At 42.2% G+C, this 22,784-nt stretch overlaps 1 protein-coding gene across 1 annotated transcript in view; it reads right to left on the bottom strand.

The window, feature by feature from the left end:
* aplp2 (amyloid beta (A4) precursor-like protein 2) overlaps positions 1-22,784 on the bottom strand; it is a 132,838-nt gene that overhangs the window by 5,342 nt on the left and 104,712 nt on the right. The window contains 4 exon segments of the mRNA XM_055660939.1: positions 10,680-10,762; positions 12,271-12,306; positions 15,092-15,247; positions 20,891-20,990. Of these exon segments, the coding sequence (XP_055516914.1) occupies positions 10,680-10,762; positions 12,271-12,306; positions 15,092-15,247; positions 20,891-20,990 (375 nt within the window).

Here is a 22,784-nt window from a genome sequence, read left to right as displayed (position 1 = left end):
GCTCAATATGTAGGAAATTGTTGCAATGCAGAGCACAGTTCTGAATCGCTAAAGACCGATGCATTTCATTTGCCCAAGTGCCTTCCGCACGCAGAACTGTCGCGGTTCCTAATGGATCCTATTGGGAGTCTAAAATCAAATTAGAATCCGATGAATACGCATGCATTTTCTTGATTGTGAATTAGGAATTTATGCACTCAGGACATTTTTCCTTGATTTTTGTTTTGAGAAAATATAATTGGTTTCTATTTCAAATGGTTTACACCGTTTGTGATTCCCTCAATACCCATTAAAGAGGGTGCATTTAACTAACTAATCACAACTGAAGTAAACTCTTTTAAAAACACGTTGTTCCTGCAATTTATCATTTACCCGGTTTTTTAAAAATATATATGAATATCAATTAGTAGAAGATTGGGTAACCAGCTATGACCGTGTATAACTATTTAATTTACAGCAAATAAATATTTAGATTTTAAAATGCAGGCATTTTAAGCATCGGATTACAGTAACGGTGCCTCAACATTAAGTGTTCCATTTCTCTACAATTCTCCAAAAAGCTACCCATAATTAAAAAAATGTTTCGAATTCCATGTAAAAGCCTATCACTTTTATTTATTCGATCCCAAATGAAAAGGCGAAATGTTAATAAAATGCTAATCATTACAAGCTTTTTTGGTTGTTTGTGGCAAGAATCTTCATGTTGTATTGTCATTTGCTTTTACGTGCATTGAAACGAGTAAAGAAAATAACTCTACTGGGCTAAGTGCAGCGAGATTCAGAATCACTGTATTTTTCACCCATTCAAATGGGCCCTAAAGCATTGTGTAGGGATGGTGGGTTCTCTCGTATACTGTAGTGGCACAAAGCGTTAATTTCCGTCATTTATTGCGTCGATTTTAGAAACTGTCATACAAGTAATGAAGAGGGGAATTTATGCGTGTATTTACTGGTGATTAATACACCCCGGGATCAGTTTCAACGAGGGATGAAGTTAAGTACATAAACTGGAACCAAGTGCATTAATCATCCTTGAACACTCGCTGTTGTATTTCAATCGCCAATTGTGCCAGACTGATGTGTGTATGAAGGAACTGCGATGCTGGTTTAAACCAAAGATACAACACAAAAAGCTGGAGTAACTCAGCGGGACACGCAGCATCTCTGGAGAGAATGAATTGGTGACCTTTCGGGTCGAGACTGAAGAAGGGTCTCGACCCAAAACGTCACCCATTCCTTCCCTCCGGAGATGCTGTTTATCCCGCTGTGCTGTTACTCCAGCTTTTTGTGTCTAAACATGGTTTTCTGAAAGCTTAGCACGCCTTCTAAAACTGACCGACCACGGCATGTATCAGACCACACTAAATAATTTGGATTATGAAAGGGTTTGAAAGTATACATTTTACAGTGAAGTGCGTGGTCTTTCAATGTGCTTTATCTTTGCTGATTACACTGCGAGAGGCATAACGGAAATCGGGTCGGGTTTCCTGAAATGGCGGACGTCCCGCTCCGTTCCATACTACACGTCAGTCCATTGGATTTTGCAGGAGTGGACCATTTTGCTCCGCTCTATGATCATCACTGTCTCGTAGGATACAGCAATGGAAACTACTCGGGTCAGAACTAGGCCAGCTGACCCCTCAAACCAGCTCAGCAAAGCATCTAGATGGTGGCTAATCTTTGATCCCAGCACCATTCCTATGCCCTTTAATGTCCAGAAATCAACTTAATGACTGAGCTTCCACAGTCCTTCAAAGTTAGAAAATTCCAAACATTCACCACTCTCTGCCTGAAGAAATGTCCTCTTATCGGAGTATAAATGGCCTACTCCTTCATTGTGATTCTGTGACCCCTGGCTCTGGACTCTTGTTTTGGGGAAAATTCTGCCTTGCATCCACATTGTGGTGATTTGTGTGAAAGATGGAAGTTTCAATGAGATTACCCCTCATGTTTCTAAACTCTAGAGACTACAGGCCCAACCTACTCGATCTCTCCTCAGCCCGTAAACTTGCCATTCCTGGAAGCAGTCGGGGGAATCAACTGCACTTTCTCAGTGGCAAGTGGAAGAGCACCAAAACTAAAACTATACTCCTCGTGTGACTTCAGCAAGGCCTTAAATAACTGAGGTCAGACTTCTTTATGGAAGCATCAAATCGTCTTGGAATAAAGGTTTACATCATTCATTACATGCTGCAGCAACATATCCACTTTCTGTGGCCTTAATACAAGGAGCACAAAGGCACAGTTAGTAAAGTCATTGTCTCAGAGCGCCAGACACCCTGCTTCATCCCAACCTTGAATTCTGCCTGTGTGGAGTAAGCATGTTCTCTCTGTTACTGGGTGGGTTTCCTCTGGGTTCACCATTTCACCAACGGCCCAAAGACTTGTGTATTGGTAGTTAAACTGGGCGACATCAATTGCTCCCTACATATATGAGTGGTGGAATCTGGTGAGAGTTGATGAGAAAGTAGGACAAATAAAATGGACTAATGTATAATGACTCAGTGGGCCGAAAGGATGGTTACCCTGTCAGCTACCTCCCTTTGAACATCAACATACTCTTTTATGAAATATTAAACACTAATGTGCATCAAAGTGAATAACCTCACATCGTATTTCACTTTCCATATTCTCACCCACTCACTTGGCTGTCTCTGTCACTTTGAAGCTTCTTTACATCCTTATCTCTACTCATAATTCCACTTAGCTTTACATCATCAGCAAACATCAATAGAGAACATTTGGTTCCCTCAGCCACATCATCAATATAGATTGTACCTAGTTAACGTTGGTTCTCTGAAAGAGCTTTCACACTGAATCACACAGCCCTGCCTTTTTACCAAAGTGGCAAATTATCCAATTTTCAATTAATTATCCAATTTAATTTTGAAAGTTATTATTGAATCTGCTTCAAACCCACTTTCAGTCAGTGAATTTTAGATCTTATCACAATACATTAAACATTTCTGTGGCAGATTCAAGCATTCCAAAGGGTTTTTAAAAGCATCAGCACAACTCATCTTGCTACTCCGCAATTTGTTTACATACACACACAGATCTATTCCTGTGCACTCTTTCAGATAGTGTCATATAATTTATTTGCCTGCTGAATTGTGTCGTTCGCACTTCACATTGGTGAACTTCACCTGCCAAGTGTCTAGTTATTTCAGCAGCCCAGCCATATTTGCATTTGACCTAAACCATAAAGTGCTGGAGTAACTCAGCGGGTCAGGCAATATTTCTGGAGGACATGGATAGGTGACGATTCGGGTTGGAACGTTTCTCCCAACTGATTGTAGTTGAGGGGAGGATGCTGGAGGAGAGGTGGAGCAGGCAAGGCCAGGCAAGTGATAGGACTCAGGGGTATAGGCGGAAGGAGATGGGGTCAGTGGGGAAGCAGAAAGATGGCTACGCTAATGGGAGAAATGAGTGCATATCCACGAACGGCACGGGGAAGAAAGGGTGGTAAAGGGGGAAGGGGAGTTTGAAATTATGCTTTGCAAAATACAAAATATTTGTTAATACGTAACAAATTGTTGTTCTAATATGAGCAGAACAGTGATTTCTCTGCAGTCTGCAAAATAAATATGTACTCCTGCTCACTGCCTTATGTCATACTGTTTTACAGGACAGTTCTTTAGCTGAACTTATCCATGCTGACCAAGTTGCCGAACCAATGTAGTCCTAATTTGCCTGCGTGTGACCCATATCTCTCCAAACCTTTCCTATCCATGCAACTATCCAAGTGTTATTTAAAAGTCATACAATGCCCTCCATAATGTTTGGGGCAAAGACCCATCATTTATTTTTTTGCCTCTGTACTGCACAATTTGAGATGTGTAATAGAGAAAAAAAATAAAAAATCACATGTGGTTAAAGTGCACATTGTCATATTTTAATAAAGGCCATTTTTATACATTTTGATTTCACCATGTAGAAATGAAACCAAATTTTATAAAATAGTTTTCCCCCCCCCCCCCCCCCCCCCCCATTTCAGGGCACCATAATGTTTGGGACACAGCAATGTCATGTAAATGAAAGTAGTCATGTTTAGTATTTAGCATGCAATGACTGCTTGAAGTCTGCAATTCATGGATACCATCAGTTGCTGGGTGTCTTCTCTGGTGATGCTCTGCCAAGCCTGTATTGCAGTCATCTTTAGCTTATGTTTGGTTTGGGGCTAGTCCCCTTTAGTTTTCTCTTCAGCATATAAAAGGCATGCTCAATTGGGTGATTGACTTGGCCACTCAAGAATTGACAATTTTTTTACTTTGGAAAACTCTTTTGTTGCTTTATTGTCGTGCTGTAGAATGAACCGCCGGCCAATGAGTTTTGAAGCAGTTGTTTGAACTTGAGCAGATAGGATGTGTCTATAGACTTCAGAATTCATTATGCTACTACTATCAGCAGTTGTATCATCAATGAAGATAAGTGAGCCAGTACCTTCAGCAGCCATACATGCCCAGGCCATAACACCCCCACCACCGTGTTTCATAGATTAGGTGGTATGCTTTGGATCTTGGGCAGTTCCTTCTCTCCTCCATACTTTGCTCTTGCCATCACTCTGATATAAGTTAATCTTTGTCTCATCTGTCCACAGGACCTTTTTCCAGAACTGTGATTGCTCTTTTAAGTACTTCTTGGCTAACTGTAACCAGGCCAACCTATTTTTGCAGCTAACCAGTGGTTTACATCTTGTAGTGTAGCCTCTGATTTCTGTTCATGAAGTCTTCTGCAGACAGTGGTCATTGATAAATCCACACATGACTCCTGAAGAGTGTTTCTGATCTGTCAGACAGGTGTCTGGGGACTTTTTCATTATTATAAAGAGAATTATTCTGTCATCAGCTGTGGAGGTCTTCCTTGGCCTGCTAGTCCCTTTGCCATTAGTAAAGTTATCAGTGCTCTCTTTCTTCATAATGATAACCATATAACAATTACAGCACGGAAACAAGTCCGTGCCGAACAACTTTTTTCCCTTAGTCCCACCTGCCTGCACTCATACCATAACCCTCCATTCCCTTCTCATCCATATGATCCACCACTTCCACTGGAAGCTCATTCCACACCGCTACCACTCTCTGGGTAAAGAAGTTCCCCCTCATGTTACCCTTAAACTTCTGTCCCTTAATTCTGAAGTCATGTCCTCTTGTTTGAATTTTCCCTACTATCAAAGGGAAAAGCTGATCCACATAGAAACATAGAAACATAGAAATTAGGTGCAGGAGTAGGCCATTCGGCCCTTCGAGCCTGCACCGCCATTTAATATGATCATGGCTGATCATCCAACTCAGTGTCCCGTACCTGCCTTCTCTCCATACCCTCTGATCCCCTTGGCCACAAGGGCCACATCTAACTCCCTCTTAAATATACCCAATGAACTGGCCTCAACTACCCTCTGTGGCAGAGAGTTCCAGAGATTCACCACTCTCTGTGTGAAAAAAAGTTCTCCTCATCTCGGTTTTAAAGGATTTCCCCCTTATCCTTAAGCTGTGACCCCTTGTCCTGGACTTCCCCAACATCGGGAACAATCTTCCTGCATCTAGCCTGTCCAACCCCTTAAGAATTTTGTAAGTTTCTATAAGATCCCCTCTCAATCTCCTAAATTCTAGAGAGTAACTCTGTCTATCCCTCTCATCATTTTAAAGACCTCTATCAAGTCCCCCCTTAACCTTCTGCACTCCAGACAATAAAGACCTAACTTATTCAACCTTTTCTCTGTAACTTAGTTGTTGAAACCCAGGCAACATTCTAGTAAATCTCCTCTGTACTCTCTCTATTTTGTTGACATCCTTCCTATAATTGGGCGACCAAAATTGTACACCATACTCCAGATTTGGTCTCACCAATGCCTTGTACAATTTTAACATTACATCCCAGCTTCTATACTCAATGCTCTGATTTATAAAGGCTAGCATACCAAAAGCTTTCTTTACCACCCTATCTATACGAGATTCCACCTTCAAGGAACTATGCACGGTTATTCCCATATCCCTCTGTTCAACTGCATTCTTCAATTCCCTACCATTTACGTCCTATTTTGATTTGTCCTGCCAAGGTGTAGCACCTCACATTTATCAGCATTAAACTCCATCTGCCATCTTTCCAAATGGCCTAAATCACTCTGTAGACTTTGGAAATCCTCTTCATTATCCAAAACACCCCCTATCTTGGTATCATCTGCATACTTACTAATCCAATTTTCCACACCTTCATCCAGATCATTGATGTACATGACAAACAACAAAGGACCCAACACAGATCCCCGAGGCACCCCACTAGTCACCTGCCTCCAACCCGACAAACAGCCATCCACCATTACCCTCTGGCTTCTCCCCTTCAGCCACTGTTGAATCCATCTTGCTACTCCTGCATTTATACCCAACAGTTGAACCTTCTTAACCAACCTTCCATGAGGAACGCTGTCAAAGGCCTTAATAAAGTCCATATAGACAACATCCACTGCTTTCCCCTCGTCAATTTCCCTAGTAACCTCTTCAAGAAATTCAAGAAGATTAGTCAAACATGACCTTCCAGGCACAAATCCATGTTGACTGTTCCTAATCAGACCCTGTTTATCCAGATGCTTATATATATTATCTCCAAGTATCTTTTCCATTAATTTGCCCACCACTGAAGTCAAACTAACAGGTCTATAAATGCTAGGTTTACTCTTAGAACCCTTTTTAAACAATGGAACAACATGCGCAGTACGCCAATCCTCAGGGACTATTCCCGTTTCTAATGACATTTGGAGACTTATCCACTTTTATATTTTTCAAAAGTGTCAGTGCTTCTTTTACTTTGAAACTCATAGTATCCATAGCTACTGTACTAGTTTCCCTTGCCTCACATAATTCAATATCCTTCTCCTTGGTGAATACCGAAGAAAATAAATTGTTCAATATCTCCCCCATCTCTTTTGGCTCTGCAGATAGCTGTCCACTCTGTCTCTCCAATGGACCAATTTTATCCCTCGTTATCCTTTTGCTATTAATATAGCTGTAGAAACCCTTTCGATTTGCTTTCACCTTACTTGCCAAAGCAACCTCATATCTTCTTTTAGCTTTTCTAATTTCTTTAAGATTCTTTTTACATTCCTTATACTCCTCAAGCACCTCATTTACTTCATGCCGCCTATAATTATTGTAGATCTCCCTCTTTTTCCGAACCGTCCAATTTCCCTTGAAAACCAGGGCTCTTTCCAATTTTTACTGTTTCCTTTCAACCGAACAGGAACATAAAGATTCTGTACTCTTAAAATTTCCCCTTTAAATGTCCTCCATTTCTCTTCTACATCCTTCCCATAAAACAAAATGTCCCAATTCACACCTTTTAAATCATTTCGCATCTCATCAAAGTTAGCCTTTCTCCAATCAAAAATCTCAACCCTAGGTCTAGTTCTGACCCTCTCCATAATTATATTGAAACTAATGGTATTGTGATCACTGGACCCAAACTGTTCCCCAACGCATACCTCCGCCACCTGTCCCGTCTCATTTCCTAACAGGAGGTCCAGCACTGCCCCTCCTCTAGTAGGTACCTCTATGTATTGCTGCAAAAAACTATCCTGCACACATTTTACAAACTCCAAACCATCCAGCCCATTTACAGAATGTGTTTCCCAGTCTATGTGTGGAAAGTTGAAATCTCGCACAATCACTAACTTGTGCTTACTACTAATATCTGCTATCTCCTTACATATTTGCTCTTCCAATTCTCGCTCCCCATTTGGCGGTCTATAATACACCTCTATAAGTGTTGCTACATCTTTCCCACTTCTCAGTTCCACCCAAATAGCCTCCCTAGATGAGCCCTCCAATCTATCCTGCCAAAGCACTGCTGTAATATCTTCCCTGACTAGCAATGCAACACCTCCACCTCTTGCCCCTCCAATTCTATCACACCTGAAGCAACGAAAACCGGGAATATTTAGTTTCCAATCACAGCCCTCCTGCAACCATGTTTCACTGATCGCCACAACATCATACTTCCAGGTGTCTATCCAGACTCTAAGCTCATCCACCTTTCTTACAATGCTCCTAGCATTAAAATATGCACATTTAAGAAACCCCCGCCTCTTATTCTCTGTTTATTTCCTTTTTTTTCTTTCTCCTCTTGTGTCCGAGTGCTTCCCTTTTCTGCTTCCTGCCTCCCATTCTGTCTACTAGCTTTCTCTATTTGATTCCCTCGCCCCAACCATTCTAGTTTAAAGTCTCCCTAGTTGCCTTTGCAAATTTCCCCGCCAGGATATTGGTCCCCCTCGGGTTCAAGTGCAACCCATCCTTTCTGTACAGGTCCCACCTTCCCCAAAAGAAGTCCCAATGATCCAGAAACTTGAATCCCTGCCCTCTGCACCAGTCTTTCAGCCACGCATTTATCCTCCACATCGCTCCATTCCTACTCTCACTGTCGCGTGGTACAGGACCTCTTCCCTTTTTTTACCTATGTCATTGGTACCTATATGTATCACGATCTCAGGCTCCTCTCCCTCTGATTTCAGGATATCTTGGATGCGTTGAGACACGTCTGAGACCTTGGCACCAGGGAGGCAGACCACCATCCTGGTCTCCCGACTGCATCCACAGAATCGCCTATCCGACCCCCTAACAATAGAGCCCCCAATTACTATTGCCCTCTTCTTTTTGTCCCTACGTATCGGAGCAACAGGGCCGGTCTCTGTGCTGGAGGCCCGTCCGCTGTCGCTACCCCCGGGTAGGCTGTCACCCCCATCTGTAATGATGTTGCAAATAGTTGATTTTGGTAAGCCAAAGGTTTGGCTGATGTCTCCTAACAGTTTTATTCTTGTTTCTCAGTCTCATAATGGCTTCTTTGACTTTCATTGGCACCACTTTGGTCCTCATGTTGATAAACAGCAATAAAAGTTTCCAAAGGTGATGGAAAGACTGGAGGAAAGACTGGGTGCTGAGAGCTCTCTTATACCTGCTTGAAGGAGGCAATTAAACACACCTGAGCAATTACAAACGCCTGTGAAGCCATGTGTCCCAACCATTATGGTGCCCTGAAATAGGGGAACTTTGTATAAACACAGCTGTAATTTCTACATGGTGAAACCAAAATGTATAAAAATCGCCTTTATTAAAATCTGACAATGTGCACTTTAACCACATGTGATATTTTCTATTACAAATCTCAAATTGTGGAGTACAGAGGCAAATAAATAATTGACGGGTATTTGTCCCAAGCATTATGGAGGGCAGTGTAACTAAACTCTCCAGATTCCCACAGCTATATTGACTATACTTCCTTCCACCCTGCCCCCTCCAAGAGCACCAATCCACACCCTTGTACAACGAGACCTTCCACACAGATGCCTCAGGCGTTTTCTTTTATTCTGCACTGTGGCTTCCCCTGTACTAGAGTTTACAGCATCCTTGACTGTATTTCAACTTTCTCTCCCACGTCTGCTCTCACTACCTCTGGGGCAGAGAAACCAATCCAGCCGCCCTAGCAAGCAATGGGTTATCTTTCATTTACTACCACCTTCAGTCTGATTCCATCCATCCTCATCCTTTTCACCAGTTTGAAGCAACTTTTCCCTTGGTGACCAGCTACTTCACTCTTTCATGCACAATAATCGCCACTTCTTACAGCACTTAGCTGTGTAACCATTGGAAATGTAACATTAGTCCTTTTACTTCTACCATCCAGGGACCCAAGCAGACCTTTTAACTGCAGTAGTGCAGTAGCAATTCACCTCCACCCGTCAACACTAGTGTATTGCACTCAGTGTTGATACCCCATACTCCTACATTGTTTTGAAGAGCACCTGCACTGAGTGGCAGGGTGACCGCGAGGTCCCCATTCTACTCCAATTTGATCTATCTGCCAGTGGCTTCCTGCACTGTGACAATGAGACACAACATAACCCTGAGGAACTGCATCTCATCCTAAGATAGACACAAAATGCTGGAGTAACTCAGCGGGACAGGTAGCATCTCTGGATAGAAGGAATGTGTGACATTTCAGGTCGAGACCCTTCTTCAGTCTGAAGAAATGTCTCGACCTGAAACGTCACCCATTCCTTCTATCCAGAGATGCTGCCTGTCCCGCTGAGTTACTCCAGCATTTTGTGTCTATCGTTGATTTAAACCAGCATCTGCAGTTCCTTCCTACAACGTTGTATCTCATCCTCTGTCGAGGCCGTTGCAGCCTTCCTGACTCAGCTTTGAATTTGCTGCATCAGAAGTGCCATTGGTGCTAATAGTAAGCCAAGTGTAAATGCTGGCCTTTTCTACAGGTCCATGTTCACAACATGAATTGCTGGCTACATCCTACAGCCCTACATCTTGCAATCTCTATTCCTCGCTATTCTCATATGCCCTCATTTCATATTTCCTCTGTCTAACCTCCTAATTGACAGACCCCCCCCCCCCATTAACATTCCCAACAGAAATCCTGGAGAGATGGTCACTTTCTTCTATCCCCTGCGTCTCATCTTCTTTGTAACTTGATACAAAATAGTTTGCTCTTTATAATTTCTGTCCAAAGGTCTTCAATGCAAAACATTGGCTCAGTTTCTCTTTCCACACGTGCTGTCCAACTCTCGCAGCATTTTCTCTTTTAATTTTCAGAATGTGTATTTATTTCTATTTTCATACAGATAACACCTCAAGCTCACAAGGACAAACGACACATTATAATGAGTTGCTCCATACCACATTCTCATTAATGGCATTCTCATCACTGCCAGCTGCATTTTCATCAGGCACCAGCCCATCAGGGTCCATCATCCCAGAACCTGTTCAGATTACAGATAGTCTTGTTACATGTACACAAACCAACTCATTATGACAGAGAACTACAGTTATGAAATGAATGTTTAACATATTGAAATATATTTATACATTTTAATTCAGTGATGCCTGGACAACATACATCTCAGTCGCTGTCTGACAGCTTTGGAGACTCGCACTTAAACCTGTATAATAGCTACCATAACGATACTGGGAAATGTTACAAATTCCATTTACATTGAGTTAATTATATGTTTCTATTGTGAGGATATGGCACTAAAAAAGAGCAGGAATACAAAATAAAAGCAAAAATGTTTGGCTAGACAACATACAAATCAAAACACAAAACTTTGGGGGAACTCAGCAGGCCAGGCAGTATCTGTGGAGGGAAATGGACTGTCAGGGTTTCAGGATGGGCTCTATTTTAAGACTGATGGGGTAGAGGGGAGAAAGTTGGAAAGAGATGTACGGGCGACTTAGGTAGGAACCGGTCCTAGAGTGAATATGGAGAATTATTAAAAAGCAGGACCTTGAGGGTGGCAATCTTTGTATTACTCCCAGTGCCGTGGCTAGTGATGCCTGGAATGGAAGCAGAGGCCCGATGAAAGCATGGCTCAGGAGCTAGGGCAGATGTTCACATTGTTGGATCATTGGGACCTCTTCTGGGGCAGGTGTGACCTGCACAGGAGTGATGGGATGCAATGAACTAGAGGGGAATCAATATCCTCAGAGGGAATTGGGCTGGTTTTACTCAGGAGGTTGAAACTAGGGTCCTGGGGCAGAAAGGAGGCAGATGAGAAGTTGGGGGCATATACTGCAGTCCAAGAGAGCAGACAGGACAGATAAGTATACGGGGGAATCTCAGGGCGTGGAATTGCTGGTGGGACTGGGATATTATTGCCCTGACGGAAACATGGCTGAGAGAAGGCCAGGACTGGCAGCTCAATGTTCCAGCTTATAGATGCTACAGGGTTAATAGGGATGCAGTAAGAGAGGAGGGAGGGTTGCTAATTTGATTATGGAGGAGATAACAACAGTGCTCTGGGGGCATATTCTTGGGGGATCGCCCAGTGAGGTCCTATAGATAGAACTTAGGGAGGGAATGATCACTTTGATGGAATTATATTTTAGGTCTCTCAATTGCCAATGGGAATAGTAAAATGCTTCATCACATTTAATTACTGGTGCACCAACTAAATAATGTTGTTAAAGATTCACAATTTTATTTTATTTTAATTTTCAAAATTATAACTTTTCATAGATCCAAGAAATAGAAAAAAAAACAGCATTCCAAGTATGCACTTCATTCATAGCATCCTCAAAGCAGCATAAACTTGGATGCCATGCAAGTCAGTGATGTCTGGAAGTGAGGCTAGAATACTAAACTCGGCAAGCACGTACAAATGGTATGCAACTGGTAGGGTGGTAGAGCGGTGTTTAGATAGGACAGATGAGAAGATGAGGAGGAGCAAGAATGGGTGGAAGAGGTAACGTTGGACAGAGTTAAACCAACCTTTTTTAGTTGCTGGCAATGAGTCCGGCACTGTGCCTGGCAGCAAAATTAAAAGAAATCAAATAATGAAAAGAGCAAGAAATGAAAGTGGGACAAAATTGGTCTCTATATCTGTCATAGTATGCTACTCCAAAACATTAGATTAGGAAAAGATGTTAGTTATATTATTAGAGTTGGTCAGCATTATACTTTTTTGACTAGTCTAAAGTCATACAGTGAGTTGTTGAGCCACAGTGACAAATTGTGACTGGCTAATAAATTCAAGATGGCCTTGATCACAGCTGGCCTGTACTGAAGGAAAGCAATGGGCTGGGGAAATGATTTGAGGTGCTTGCTATTTGTTGTGGTTTCAAATAGTTAAAAAGCACAAATGTCACATTTCATCCTTATTCAAAGGTCTTTATGACTGGACAGTCAACTATTATTTTTTAAATTCTGAGTTTGGGAACACTTACACTTGTTACAACAGCCAAAAGTTCAATTTACACCACCTGATTTGCTACTAAAAGCTTAATATGGGCCCGTGCCACAGTCCCAGTAATCTCTAATTATTAATGAGCAAACATCTGTAATTACATTTCACAAACATACAAATATATAATTTTGAAGAAATAAATTTTGGGGGCAACAAGTGTGCATTCAGGCTCATGGTTTCTCGAGAACCAGTTGAAGTTGATTTGTGGTTCCAAATATTAAATCCCAAGAGGACTTTGATTGAAGACTAGGCATTTCATGGGGAGAGCAGGACCCTTACATTTCTCCAGGTTTTATTGAATAATAAATTCAATGATAAACCGTGCAGTGATGTTTTGACAGATATACAAACTGCTAAAATATTTCATTTTGGACCTTATAGCCAAAAGGATTTTCATCTGATCAACAGACTATGTACAGGGCCCTGGTTAGACTGCACCTGGAGTATTGCGTGTAGTTTTGGTCTCCTAATTTGAGGAAGTTCATTATTGCTATTGAGGGAGTGCAGTGTTGGTTCACCAAATTAATTCCCGGGATGGCGGGACTGACATATGATGGAAGAATGGGTCGACTGGGCTTGTATTCACTGGAATTTACATGGATGCGAGGGGATCTTATAGAAACATATAACATTTCTTAAAGGACTGGACAGGCTAGATGCCGGAAAAATGTTCCCGATGTTGGGAGATTCCAGAACCAGGGGTCACAGTTTAAGAATAAGGGTTAGGCCATTTAGGACTAAGATGAGGAAACAATTCTTCACCCAGAGAGTTGTGACTCTGCGGAATTCTCTGCCAAAGTCAGTGGAAGCCAATTCACTCGATGCTTTCAAGAAAGAGTTAGATTTATCTCTTAGGGCTAAAGGAATCAAGGGATATGGAGAAAAAGCCATAATGGGGCACTGATTTTAGATAAACAGCCATGATAAGCTTTGCTCGAAGAGCAGAATGGCCTGCTCCTGCACCTATTTTTCTATGTTTCTATGAGTCAGAGTTTGAGGAGGTAATGGTCAGATGTCAAAATGTATCATAGAATATGAGCTCCCTCATATTCAAAATGGGTTTATCTCCAGAGCAAGAAATCCTCAAGAAATGCAGAAGCTAATTAGGAAAGCTGACAAAGGAACAATAATAGGCAGGTGTAATAGATCATACTCAACCATCAACTGCTTGTTTAGTTCCAGCTACTTTGTTAACATTGACACGTGAACTTAGTTAACCTTTCTTGAATCAATATATGGCAACACATGGACACACACACACTATAACAACCCTGTAACAACTGCAGTATGGAATAAATCTCCTGCATTTTACGTACATCTGCCATCGTGACTAAAACAAATAAAAGAATGTGTGGTTGATGTTACCAGTGGGAGGAAAATGGGAAGGAAGACCCAAGATTAATAGATGCTTTAGGAAGACTTTGTAATTTGAAAGGACTGGATTTGTTGTATTCCCTATCGTCATATGCCTGAATCTGGGAAGGATTTGACCTGATCTACTTTATTTATTACACAAACTAAATATGGCAACTTGTAGATTTGTGGCAATTTTTTTGGTATAAATATTTCAGACAACCATCCTGTTAGAGGAGTGTGACGTGTTTTTAGGAAGCGGTTTATATTCTGATTTTCTGTACCTTACAACCATGTCATCTGCACTTGTATCAAGAAGTGCATTAAAGCCTCATTATAATGTTCTACAGTGTTCATTATTGCTGATTTCAAATACAAAGTTCTCTTTAACAGCTAAAAATGTATTTTTGTTTCTGTTGTTATTAAAAAATGTATCTTTACGTAAAGGCTGTTTGTTATATTATTTAACACAGTTAAGTGTCGATCCAAGTAATCGCTTGTCAATTTCAATGCCTTGTTAGTTTCAATAGCCTCCACAGTGCAACTAGTAGCCTGTGTTCTATAACCAAAATATATTACAAAGATGTCTGCAATAGCAAAGTTTACTGTATTTATATCCCCCCCCATCCCCCCCCGCACCCTACACACACACACATAATGGCAGTGAGATTTATTCTGCATCTCAAATTTTTGCAGTGATTTGAGAATTCTGCAAAGGTGAATTATCTACCCCGAAGGCTATAGCATAGGGGTGTCAGTGTTTTGCATCAGATTCTGACAAAGCAGATTGTTTTCCCCAGTTACCCAACAATGTGGGAAACATCAACACCAGAGTGTTTATATCTTGAAAGATAACAATCCTGTAGTTTAAAGAATATTGCCTCTTTGAAAGACTTCTCTAATTTCATTTATCTCACACAGTCTGGTCTTTCAATCATCATTTCAATAAATACCCCAGCTACTCAGCAAACTGTGGTCCCAAACATCACATACCTTGTACATCAGTGATGGATGGCATAGTCTTAACTTGAAAAGGCCGAAAGGGTTTGCCGTCAACAAATGGTGACTCAACCGATTCAAAAGCCGACTGGATTTCAGCGCTGGAAGCGAAATGATCCACACCAAAGTGTTGCTCCTGCAGAAGCTTATCTGGGAAGAGCAAGATCACATTTTGTTGGGATAATTCCAGGAAACTCTCAAATTAAAGCCACAGAAGAAAGAAACAATTTCACCCATGTTGCAAAGAGAGGAAGTAAGCAGATTGAATGTATTGAAGTTATGCAGTCATAGTTGTATAGCACACGGAAGAGGTCCTTCAGCCCACCTTGTCCATACGGACCAGGTTGTCATTCTGAGCTAGTCCCATATCTGTCTAAACCCTTCCCATCCATCCAAATGTCCTTTTGAAAGTCATAATTGTACCTGTTTCTATACCTTCCTCTAGCGGCTCATTCCATATGCAGACTGACATCCGAGTGAAAATGTTCTACCCGTAGCCACCTCTAAAATCTCTCGCCTCTCTCCTTAAGCTAATTCCTTCTTGCTTTAGAATACTCACTCCTTGGAACATGACTAAGTGTTCAATTTATCCATGCTCCTCGTGATCTGGTACATCTCAATAAGGTCACCCCTCTGCCTCCATCACGGCAAAGAAAACAATCCCAGCCTATCCAACCTTTCCCCATGTCAAGCCCACATCCTGGTGTATCTCTTCAGCATCCTATCCAACAATGGTATTCTTCCTATAACTGGATGGCAAGAACTGCACATTCAGCACTCAAACTGTGGTTTCATCAGCGACTTCTACAGCTACATCATGGTCCCAACTTTTGCACTCCATACCCTTTCCATTGCAAACAAGCCGTCTTCACTACCCTGTCCATCAGAAGCACCATTTTAAAAGAACCATGAACCTGTACTCCTAGAGTTCTCTGCTCTACAACACTTTCCAGGGCTCCATTTACTATGCCCTGGTTTAGGGTGTAGTCTTTACACACTTGTAAAGACCAAATTCCATTTGCTATTTTTTGGTCCACCTTCCCAATTAATCTAGATCCAATTATAAACTTAAATATCCTTCCTCGCTATCTATGATCCAACCAATGTTAGAAATTTGCAGAGGACACCAACAATGTTCAATACATTGTCATCTAAATTGATCATGTAGATAACAAACAACAGTGGCCCCACCCCTGGGGCACATCCCTGGTCACAGGTCTCTGCTCAGAACAACCTTCCACAACTACCATTCAACCCCTTCCTCCAAGCCAATTTATGAATCCGATTGGCTTGCTCACTTTGGATTCCATGTGATCAAACCTTGCAGACTAGCCTACTATGCGGGACCTTGTCAAAGGCCTTGCTAAAGTCTATGTAGACAATGTTCACAGCCCTGCCCTCATCGATTCTCTTGGTGACCTCTTCATAAAAATTATCAGATTCATGAGACACAATTTCTTATACACAAACGTGTCTGTCTATCTATATTCAGTCCCTGCCTATCAAAAGCTAGTAATCCTGTCTTTCAGAATCTCCTCCAACAACTTTCCCACCACTGACTTCAAGTTTATCAGTCGGCAACTCTCCGATTTGTTTTTACACTTCACATTGCTAAATTGAGCACACAATTCCATGTCAATACTATAAAGTAAATCATAGATTTAATTCCTGGCAGAAGATGCTCTTTCCATCCATATACTTTATTATCTAAGCAGGCAGTAAAGGTTTGCTGCACGCCTACTGATTTCACATATGCCCCAAGTCCAATGACTGTGTAAGTCTCTTTGTTCAAGGAGAGTAGTTGTAAAATCATCTAGGGGTAAAGAACCTCATCTACTGCATCCTCATCTACTGCATCCTCTGCTCTAGGTGTCAGCTGATTTACATCGGGGAGACTAAGCGTAGGTTGGGCGATCGTTTCGCCGAACACCTCCGCTCAGTCCGCAATAACCAACCAGACCTCCCGGTGCCTCAGCACTTCAACTCCCCCTCCCATTCCCAATCCGACCTCTGTCCTGGGTCTCCTCCATTGCCAGAGTGAGCAACAGCGGAAATTGGAGGAACAGCACCTCATATTCCGCCTGGGGACCTTGCGTCCGGATGGCATTAACATTGAATTCTCCCAATTTTGCTAGCCCTTACTGTCTCCTCCCCTTCCTTAACCCTTGAGCTGTCTCCTCCCACCCTCCTATCCGCCCGCCCTCGGTCTCCTCCTCCTCCCCTTTTCCTTCCTTCTTTCCCCCCCCCACCCCCCATCAGTCTGAAGAAGGGTTTTGGCCTGAAACGTTGCCCATTTCCTTCGCTCCTAGATGCTGCTGCACCCGCTGAGTTTCTCCAGCAATTTTGTGTACCTAGGGGTAAAGAACACTACATAGGCAAAGTCCTCACTTTGAAAAACAATAAATTGCTCTGGCATTTCACAATATTCTTGCGGGTTGAAGAAATTAGGTAGGATGCCACTCCAAACATTCAAGATATTATACAGAAGTTATGTTGGGAAAAGAATAGACCATGGAAAATCTATAATGAAGGTTCTTCAATATATAACTGTTTCTCTTACCAAAGAGGTTACATGACCCAATTTTTTCTTGGATTTTGTGTTTTTATTTTAAATATATTAGGGACTTCAGTTACTTCAGTGAATGGCCAGGGATATTATCTGCACAAAATTAGCCAGTTTATGAAACCTGTAGCAATAGAAGGAATGTTTAGATCTGGAATATAACTGATAGTGCCAATGTTCAAAAGAGGAATTGAGGTACAGTGCCAATGTTCAAAAGAGGAATTGAGGTAAAATAAGAAACTGCAAATAATGAATTAGCCACACACTGCAGGACAAGTATCAGTACTACAATGACCATCATCCCCAGCGTTAAGATTCAAATCATGGAAGGTTGGTTAAGAAGGTTCAACTGTTGGGTATAAACGCAGGAATAGCAAGATGGATTCAACAGTGGCTGAATGGGAGAAGCCAGAGGGTAATGGTGGATGGCTGTTTGTTGGGTTGGAGGCAGGTGACTAGTGGGGTGCCTCAAGGATCTGTGTTGGGTCCTTTGTTGTTTGTCATGTACATCAATGATCTGGATGAAGGTGTGGTAAATTGGATTAGTAAGTATGCAGATGATACCAAGTTAGGGGGTGTTGTGGATAATGAAGAGGATTTCCAAAGTCTACAGAGTGATTTAGGCCATTTGGAAAAATGGGCTGAAAGATGGCAGATGGAGTTTAATGCTGATAAATGTGAGGTGCTACACCTTGGCAGGACAACTCAAAATAGGACGTACATGGTAAATGGTAGGGAATTGAAGAATACAGTTGAACAGAGGGATCTGGGTATAACCGTGCATAGTTCCTTGAAGGTGGAATCTCATATAGATAGGGTGGTAAAGAAAGCTTTTGGTATGCTAGCCTTTATAAATCAGAGCATTGAGTATAGAAGCTGGGATGTAATGTTAAAATTGTACAAGGCATTGGTGAGACCAAATCTGGAGTATGGTGTACAATTTTGGTCGCCCAATTATAGGAAGGATGTCAACAAAATAGAGAGAGTACAGAGGAGATTTACTAGAATGTTGCCTGGGTTTCAACAACTAAGTTACAGAGATAGGTTGAATAAGTTAGGTCTTTATTCTCTGGAGCGCAGAAGGTTAAGGGGGGACCTGATAGAGGTCTTTAAAATGATGAGAGGGATAGACAGAGGTGACGTGGACAAGCTTTTCCCTTTGAGAATAGGGAAGACTTCAAACAAGAGGACATGACTTCAGAATTAAGGGACAGAAGTTTAGGGGTAATATGAGGGGGAACTTCTTTACGCAGAGAGTGGTGGCGGTGTGGAATGAGCTCCCAGTGGAAGTGGTGGAGGCAGGTTCATTGGTATCATTTAAAAATAAATTGGATAGGCATATGGATGAGAAGGGAATGGAGGGTTATGGTACGAGTCCAGGCAGGTGGGACTAAGGGGAAAAAAATTTGTTCGGCATGGACTTGTAGGGCCGAGATGGCCTGTTTCCGTGCTGTAATTGTTATATGGTTATATGGTTAAATCACAGGCAGCTTCATAGGGAAGGCTACATTGCTCGTATGCCCATCATCAATCTCTGAAAACCAAGGAGTGTTTTGACCCGAAACGTTGCCTATTTCCTTCGCTCCATAGATGCTGCCTCACCCACTGAGTTTCTCCAGCATTTTTGTCTACCATCCTGAAAACCATGTTGTGTTCTGAGCTTTAGTTTCGTTTATTTTAGAGATACAGCATGGAAACAGGCCAGTCAGCCCACCTGGTCCCCGCCGGCCATTGATCACCTGTCATGCTAGTTCTATGTTATCCCACTTTCTCATCCACCCCCCAACTTGCTAGGGGAAATTTAAAGAGGGCAATTAATCTACAATCCAATACATCTTTGGGATTTTGAGGAATCACAAGCACCTGGAGTAAATCCACGTGGGTCACAGTGAGAATGTGCAAACTGCACACAGACACACCCAAGGTCAAGATCGAACCCAGGTCTCTGGCGCTGTGAGGTAGCAGCTCTATTGGCGCTGTGCCACTGTTCCGCCCAATTCAGCTCTTTCATGACGAGATTACAGAGGAAACATTTCAAAGATGTTCGAAAGCCTCGTCGAAAAAATGTAATATTCCCAGTCAACGAGTTATACAGAACGGAAACAGGCCCTTTGACCCAACTTGCCCATGCCAACCAAGATGTCTCATCTGCACGAGACCTACCTGCTCACGTTCAGCCCATATATCCCTCTAAAACCTTCCTTTCCACGTACCTGTCCAAATGTTTAAATGTTGTTATAGCAACTGGCAGCTCATTCCATATACCCACCATCTTGTCAATATAATTGACAAAAGAACAAGAGTGGAGATGTTTAACTAATTTTATACACATGGAATGCCTAAAGTACACCAAAAACAGCTTCAATATGTAACCTACACAAATAAAATGCCTACATGCCACAAAATTAGCAAAGTACAGGATATGGGAAAGTATCTATGGTGTAAGAACAACTGATGTGATCTTTTAAAGTACCAGCACATGGTACTTCCTCCCAAGTTAGATCATTCTAGGATTTGATACGATTTGATTACAGGCACAAGGCAGTCGGCTCACCTGTTGTTGTAAAGCTGGAGAGATTTAGAGGTTCAGGCTCTCTGATCTATTTGCCTTTCAGTTCTTCAAATTCTATGTTAATTATTTTAACAGAACCTGTACTCAAAGCAGTCGCAGGATTTCAGACACAAATCACACAAAACTTTAGAGCCTAAACATCTTGTCATTTAAACAAGTATTTGGGTCTGGCATTTGCTTGTCAGAAAATTCCTGTAACAATTGTCTCTAAGAATGTAGAACTTTACTGGACAGTGAGCACTCAGGTTTGCAGCTGACAGATGTGGAAATTGAAGGATGAATCAATTGGCATATTTCCCCAAGCTCAAATTTTCTATGCCGCACCATCTAATGTGCGGCATAATTGAACAAAATGCTGGTGCTTTTTTAATGTCATGTTTCAGCTAAACTCCCAAATGTTCCTGTTTAATGAAGGAACTGTAACTCCCTTACTTCAAATTCACTGGCTGATTCAGAACCTGAACATCTCCTTCTTCAAACAACACACAATACACACTGGCCACAGTCGCATGGGATATGTTGCCAATCTGAAAGCTGTGATTGTGGTTTAAAAATAATTGAATGCAGTAGTTCCAAACCACATACAATTCACCATGATGCAGACATCTCCATTCTCAAGTAATCAAACCTAAGAGATTGCTACAGGACCTATACAAACCTATTTTATCTTGGATTTCCTCAGCAACATAAGGCATCTTGTAAAGAAGAGAAAGGCTCTGGTTCATCCTCTCTTCAATAACGTGGAGATGAGTCACCACCTAAACACAAGAGATAAACAAGTCAAAATATGTTCCTCACGAGATCTTCCCTCCACATCTCCAGCTTTATAGAGCATCCATTAACCATTCCTCAGCCCACTTGCTCAACTGATCAAGATCCTGCTGTCATTTTTGATAACCATTTTCACTATCTACGATACCACCTACTTTAGTGTCATCTGCAAATTTACTAATCATGGCTTGTCCATTCTCATCCAATTCATTGATATAAACTAAACAGTAATGGGCCCAGAACCAATCCCTGAGGCACACCACTAGCACAGGGCTTCAGTCCAAAAAACAACCTTCCACCATCACCTGCTGCTTCATCCCTGAAGCCAATTTTCTATCATGTCATCTAGCTCTCCCTTGACTCCAACACGAACATGCATGGCCTGAACTCTTGCCATCACATATAAATATTCTTCCAGTCTGTAAAATGCCTGATTCTCCCGACTCTATTTCCTCCATGATCTGAATCTTTTGATTCTGTCCTCCATGTTATGAATCTTCTGATACCATGTCCTCCATGCAATAATCAATCCTCAATTCATGCTAAATCCTCCCCCAGTATCGTGCGCTGTTCTCTTGTGCACCAATCGTTTGTGGTTTCTTGTTACATGCCGTACGATGTAAAAGATAGAAATATACAGCACAGGAACAGGCCTTTGGTTCACAATGGCTGTGCTGAAGTTAAACTAATCTCATCTGCCTGCGTGCGATCTATATCCCTCCCATTCCCTGCATACCCGTGTACTTTGTACAAGCCTCCTCACAGCCACTATTATATCTCCCACCACCACCACCACCCACTGCAGCATGTTCCAGGCACTTACCGCTCTCTGTATAAAACACTTGCCTTGCACATCACCTTTAAAATGTACCCATCTTGCTTTAAAACTATGCCCTCTAGTAACAACTTAGCAGGTCAATCAATATCTGTAGAAGTAAAGTGATGATGGAATAGAGATCCTGCATCAGGACTGAGACTGAGGGCAAAGGGTACTACATAAAAGGTACATAAAAGTGAGAGGGTGGGGTGGGGCAGGATCTGATATGTGATAGGCGGGTCCAGATGGGGCAGGGGATAATGGGCAGATGGAGGGGCTAGGAAAGGTGAACCACGGGAGGAAACCAAGGCAGACGGGTGTGAGGGTGATGAGTCTCCGTAATAAGGAGTGTGGATAGATGAAAAGACAAACACACCTCGTGGGAGTGGGAAAGGAACTTGGGGAGTGGGTTACCTGAAGCAGACGTAAAAGGTACCAAGCTCAATACGAGGTGCTGTTACACTAGCTTGGATTTGGTCTCACCATGGCAGCGGAGAAGGCAGAGGACAGACGGTTTGGTCCGGGAATGGGAGTTGAAATGATATGCAAATGGAGGGTCAAGATGCATTGCTGATAGAGCGCAGGAGCTCTGCAAATCATTAATCCGGTCCAGGCAACTAGGCGGGCTGGAAAAGCTCGTAATCTGGAGTTTGCATGCTCTCCCTGTGACAGTGCGAGTTTCCTCCGGGTGCTCCGTTTTCCTCTCACATCCCAAAGATGTATAGTTCGTAGGTTAATTGTCTTCAGTGTGTAGGGAGAGGATGAAAACGTGGAATAAGGTAGAACTAGAGTGCACAGATGGTTGGCATGGACTCGGTAGGCCGAAGGGCCTGTTTCCATGCTTTATCTTTCAAACAATTCAATCAATCTCTGCTTGGTTTCACCAACATAGAAGATGCCATATCATGGTCACTGAATGAAAAGACCAGGAGATGCACATGAATCTCTGCCTCGCATGGAAGGG

Source organism: Leucoraja erinacea, chromosome 32, assembly GCF_028641065.1.
Source record: "Leucoraja erinacea ecotype New England chromosome 32, Leri_hhj_1, whole genome shotgun sequence".
NCBI lineage: Eukaryota > Metazoa > Chordata > Chondrichthyes > Rajiformes > Rajidae > Leucoraja > Leucoraja erinaceus.
The sequence above is the reverse complement of the archived record's forward strand: the minus strand, read 5'-3'. Positions and strand labels throughout refer to the sequence as shown.